Genomic DNA, 6,000 nt, shown 5'->3' on the forward strand with positions numbered 1-6,000 from the left:
AATTTTGGAATCATAAAGATGATCAGAAGATATGCCAAGCTAATTGACTCACCTTCTAATTAATATCATATCTTAGTCAAATTGTTTAACAAATCATCATCATTAGACGCATCTCAACTAGATAGGGCCTGCTTTATAAATCCTCATTTCACGTTCATTGCATCTTTGCATTGCCTGAAAAGTTAAACCTATCTTTCAAAAATTATTTTGAATAACTTCTATCGTGTTACCATTATTTGCTTTCCTAATCCTTCAATGATAAATTATAAGTACATCAAATATGTGCAATTTTACCATTCTTTGTAGCTTGTACATGTCCAAACAATATATCTATCTTTAATAGATATCATTCCAATCATTACTTAATTTATCCTTCCTAATTTGATCAAACATCCATCATAATACTATCCTTTCTACCGCACTTAACATAACCATGCATACTTTTTTTCATAACACAATACTTAAAAATCTTTACAACATAGTTACGCTAATTATAATTTTACACAACTTACCCTTAAATCACTTTGATAACATATATCACATAAAAATATGAAACATTTATTTACTTTAACCACCCAACCTAAACTCTAGAAGTTATATTCGCATCCATATCCTCATGCATAATAAATCCAAAAATACTTTAACATATAACACTTAGCATTGTTTTATCTTCAAATAAAATTCATTGATAATTTTTAATATCACAACCACCAAAAATTGCATATCATATATTGAGTTTTTGTTATACTATTTCTAATTTATAATCCATCCATAGTCAAAAAAATATTCTTCATTATTCTAACTTAAAAATTATTTCAATAGATATCTCACAATTAAAACTATGACATAAAGGCACCTTATTTTGAATATTCATTATAAGCGTCTTCATAACTAATACAAAAAATATATGAACTCAATGTTGATCACCTATATAATCTTTTACTATAGTTGAAAATTCTTTGATTTCTCTACAATTATAATTATTAATTTAATACACAACTAACATAAAATTCAACAACCCTTTGAAACATGTTTTTCATTTTTAATGCACGCCAAATCAATTCCCGTGGTACTCAATCATTTGTCATCTTACAATAAAAACTATATGAAAATTCTTCCTCTACCCTTTATATTTTTACTTTAATTGTTCCAACAAAAAAATCAATTTTATAATACATATTCTGGCATGAAATCAAATTGATTCTCCAAAACTAGCATTCTTCATCTATTCTCTGCTCTCAAAATCACTCTTTAACTTACTGTACCACTAATAAATCCAGAACATCACATTTGTTTTTAAATATCAGTAACAAATTATTAATATGCAAATTTATTTAGCATCCTTTTAATATGAAAAGTTTCATTAAAAATATTTGTTAACTAAACCCTTGCACCATGTCTAATACATATCCAAATATAAATAATATTAACCTAAAGTTTATATACACGCATCTTTTTCAAAACTTACTCAATTTTACTTTTTTTATGAAATTTATCATACCTTATTATTTTCTCTATTACGTACTTTTAAAATGATTTCTAGCTTAGAAACTCTAATTTAATAATTTCTATAGGTAACATTATCATACTTTCTTAATGACTTTATCATTAAATAATATCTATAATCTTAGTTTTTAAGAAATGTAATATGATCAAAATCTCTAAATATCTTATCTTTTGTTTTAACTACTATAACTACCTTTCATAGCACAAATCTAATATATGAATAGTCATAAATTACAACTTTTACTTTGCTTAAGATTCTCTTTGCAATAACGCAAGTTTCTTATAATCAATATAAGCCTTATATTAACCTATGCCACATTTTTTAAGAGCACATTTGTTTTCTTAGTAACATTTAGAACCTCTTCTCTCCACCACCAAGCTTAATTACTAGTGTATGATATGTTTCTAGACTCATAAAACTCATATGCCAATATTCTTCATAGAACTAGCCATTTAACCTAACAATAATTTGGCTCGTCAAAGAATTCCAATATACCTCTCTTAGAAACTTATCTTGAATGATTAATAATTCCTCACTTTTCAAATACTATTACATTATCCCTAGGGCAATGATTTCTTTTGATTACTTTCATTATACTCCTAAGATATGCATACATGGCTATTACTCTATAATATACTGCTAATAACGATTATAAAATACCAAAAGTCATACAAAGAGTACAATGAGTAAAGCAAAAAATATAGCTTTTGATGATTTACACAATAAATTAATATTAAGAAAGAAGAAAATAACATATATAAAATAATTATGGTAAGAGATAATAGATCTAGAAATTTTGATAAAATTAAATGCATTAGCAATGAATAAATAGGGAATATGGTACAGTCCACAAAAACCCAAATGGCCATAAGCCAATCATAAGAAGTCAAATAGGCCACTGCATCACAAACTCATGTCACGTTTACATTCTATTAAAATTTTTCCTTTTGGAAGTCTTGATCACAATCCTATGCTGATCAAACCATATGTAGGATAAAATTATTCTAGACTAGTTCTTGTATATCATATTTTATGAATGGTTTACAAATGTGCATGCTAAAATGGTCTCCATATTTTGATATTTCAAAGGAGACTCCTATTACTCTAGTATAGGTATTTTTCTCTCTTGTATGTGTCCACTATATCAACCCATCTACAGTATATTCTCTTGTTAAAATTTTGGCAAGTGAATGTTGCTGGTGCTAGATTTTCAAGACTATATGTGGCCAAGGTTCTTGTTAAAATAGATTCTTCTTCTATTTCAAAAAAGAAGATATGAATTGGCACTTCATCATGTGATTATTGACAAAAAATAAAATATGAAGAAAACCCCCATATTGTGAGTTTTGCAAAATCTTTGTTCGTGCTTATGATGATCAATTCAAGGCTCATCATTTATCAAGAAAACCTTCCTTTTGGGGTACTAATGATCAGAAAAAATTCAAATGAATGGGATGTGAGTTCTCAAAGTTTTTTTTTTTTTTTTTTTTTTTTTTTGGTAAAAAAAAAATATTAAATTAAATTTTACATTTTTTTTTTTTTTTTTGTGAGATAAATACAAATGATGAAGTTAAATCTACCATTTTTTTAGATGATGTTCTTCTGTCATGTAGCACATTCAAAAGTCTTGCATGAGACAAATATTTGCCTTCCTATTGATGGAGTCACTTCCACTACAAATCTCATAACTATATTGATTGTCCAACAATAGCACCCCATGTTAATCAAGTTCACTTTGAAGTTGAGATTGATGGTGATTCAGATTCAATATTATATCAGAATCATTTTAAGTTTAGCAGATAAAGGGTTTCAAATTGTATTTTCCAAATTAAGAAATAACCAGAAAAAAGTTCTCTTCAATCCCCCAGGTTTACTAGACATCAATCTAGGCATAAAAACTTGCCCAATGACTTTGATATTCTGCATTGGGAAAAAGTTAGTTTAATCTTATTGAGGGCATGCTGCTCATCACATGGAGGGATATTAATTTTTTACTTTCTAAGTTATTGCATTCTAATATTTTTTTTTTTCTTTCATTTTTTTACGAAAGTTCTTTACAGTTATTTCTAATGTATGTTGTTTCTTTAGTTTCTTTACGGAAATTCTTTGCAACTATTTTTTTATATGTAACACTTTTACTAATTGGTATTATAATATTGGTGCTGCAAAAAAAATACAGGAGGAATACCGTAAATTATACAACAACAACAATAACAACATCAAGCCTTTGTTCCACTACGAGGGGTCGGCTACATGAATCTTTTTCTCCATTATGTCATGTTAAGGAATACCGTAAATTATGTGGGAAAAAAATTTGACAGTTCATTACTTCCATTTCATAAGGTCTCTTATACATCGGCCTCAAATGGCTACTACACCATAATTGCTCAAATTTCTAATTGATTTTCATTTGTATGCATGTGTTTGAAGTTGAATATGAGGTTAATGCCCATTGTGAAACAGCAACAACAACAAGCTTTTATCCTACTATGTGGGGTCGGCTACATGAATTCTTTTTCTCCATTGCGCCCTGTTAAGAGTCAAATTTTCATTTAAATCTAATAAAGAAAGGTCATTTCTAATATTTTCTAACCAAGTCTTCTTAGGTCCACCTCTTTCTTAACATAAGCCAAATCTAATACATATACTCTCCTAACCGGGTTATCGAAAGGCCACCGTTTTATGTGATCAAACCATATAAGGTGACTCTCTCTTATCTTATATGCCACTGGAGTTCTCTGATCTTATCTGCCACTGGAGCTTCTCCACTGTGAAACAACCTTCAAAACAATTCTAAAAGCTCTGAGCATGGCTAGTTCAAAATAAACTTGGCTTTACCTATTACAAATTCATAATTCCTGCACAGTAAATGAATAGCTAATAATATATTGTTCTGCATATGTATGAATGAATATATAATTGAATGAAGCCAAATGTTGGCTTTGTAATAGGGCTTGGAACAACATTAAGCTTAACGCAAACTTGATGGCTCAGATCAAAGGGTTAACCAAGTTACATTCCACATAATTTGAGCCAAGTGCAACAATTGATTTCAATTTGAAGCCGGCTCAGCTAAAATGAGCTCCAAATCACCCCAGAAAATTTACAAAATACCTCAAACTAGAATATTGTTTTCCTTTAAATTCTTTTAATTATAATGCCGAAATCAACTGTTGTTGGAAAGGGTCAGAAAGACTAAATGTTGCATAAGAATGGGTGTTCACCATATTATGCTTATGCAGAACACCATTAATTGCAAGAATACAAAATTATAATTTGAAAACATCATCTCAAGTGAGCCAGAGGGGGACTGCAAATTTAAATTGTGAAGGCATTCAAGTTCCTCAGCAAGGAAATTTTTGTTAAATTCTTTGCTCAATTTAAAGGAAAAGCCTGTGTAGTGATCTCAAGTTCAAAAAATTTGTAAAGGCAATTTTAAGTTGATCATACATGTTCCTGGCAGCAACAATAAGTAAAACGAGGTAGATGTCAACTGAACATGGAAAAGGCATGAAGTAAACAAACTTCATAATAAAGGTTAAGGGGGAGGAATTCTAAGAAGACCAGCACCGCAATGATAAGCCAGATGTTGAGTGGGGCTTGCTCCGCCTTGAGGATGTCCACGATGTCCGATGCATCGCGTGGTAGCTGGTCTAGTACAACCCTCACCTCCTCCTCCGAGTTCTGAACAGGAATGTAAACGCACGCAGACATGTTCTTCTGTGGCCTCTAGGGTTCCGGTACTCTTTTTCTCTGCTGCTCAGTAAAGGAGGCGAAAGATACAGAGTAGATAAATATAAAAGGGAATATAATAAAGAAAGTTGCGATGAAGTGAAGAGGGTAAGGAGGAACTTCGAGTAAGGATGTAGAGAAAACAGAGAGCTGGAAGACAACTAAGGGCTGTTTGGTAGCCGGATTAACGCAGGATTTAAGCAGGATTTCGGTCCCGATGACTGAAATAATCCTACTTTTTTATAATCCTGTTTTACATCCGTTCCGCCCTAAATTCCGGATTTACTAAATGCTGCAGTTCAGCGGACTTACGGGATTCAGACAAACAGAAAAGCGCAGTCTTGCATTCCCAGTAAGCTCCCGTCGTGACTTCCTAGCTCCTTTTCTCGTTGGGGTTTCCGGTAGGAACAGAAGCGGGAACGAGGGAAGAAGACGAGGGTTTCTGTTTACTGAGCATCGCCTCCGTGCTCCGTCTCGATTTCCTCGCAGTCGCAGGGTATTGTATGGGCGCGGTAAAGGGAGGAAGCGAGGATTTCGGTTAATGCATTACATAGAGACTTTCTAAAAATAGATTTAAAATTATTATTAATTAATTAAAAATATATTAAATTAATCAATTTACTATTATTTAATATTTAATTTTATTAAATATAAATTATTATTAAACTTAATATTGTTTCATATATATTATTTTATAAAATTAAATAAATATTAGCGATTAATATTATTAAATTAAAAAGATCTTTAAATTCATATTATTT

At 30.6% G+C, this 6,000-nt stretch overlaps 1 protein-coding gene across 2 annotated transcripts in view; it reads right to left on the minus strand.

Moving 5' to 3' along the window:
- Positions 1-5,781, minus strand: part of LOC110115930 (protein CTR9 homolog) — a 32,072-nt gene extending 26,291 nt beyond the window's left edge. Inside the window, exons 1-2 of one of the 2 annotated variants that reach the window (XM_028697124.1) lie at positions 5,552-5,781; positions 5,078-5,260 (exon numbers count right to left, since the gene is read on the minus strand). In XM_028697124.1, coding sequence (XP_028552957.1) covers positions 5,078-5,221 — 144 coding nt within the window. In that variant the 5' untranslated portion in view covers positions 5,222-5,260; positions 5,552-5,781. Of the gene's footprint in view, positions 1-5,077; positions 5,264-5,551 lie in introns of both variants that reach the window. The other variant, XM_028697123.1, reaches the window with a different exon arrangement.
- Positions 5,782-6,000: the final 219 nt, after the last annotated feature.

Source organism: Dendrobium catenatum, unplaced genomic scaffold (assembly GCF_001605985.2).
Source record: "Dendrobium catenatum unplaced genomic scaffold, ASM160598v2 fragScaff_scaffold_879, whole genome shotgun sequence".
Taxonomy (NCBI): domain Eukaryota; kingdom Viridiplantae; phylum Streptophyta; class Magnoliopsida; order Asparagales; family Orchidaceae; genus Dendrobium; species Dendrobium catenatum.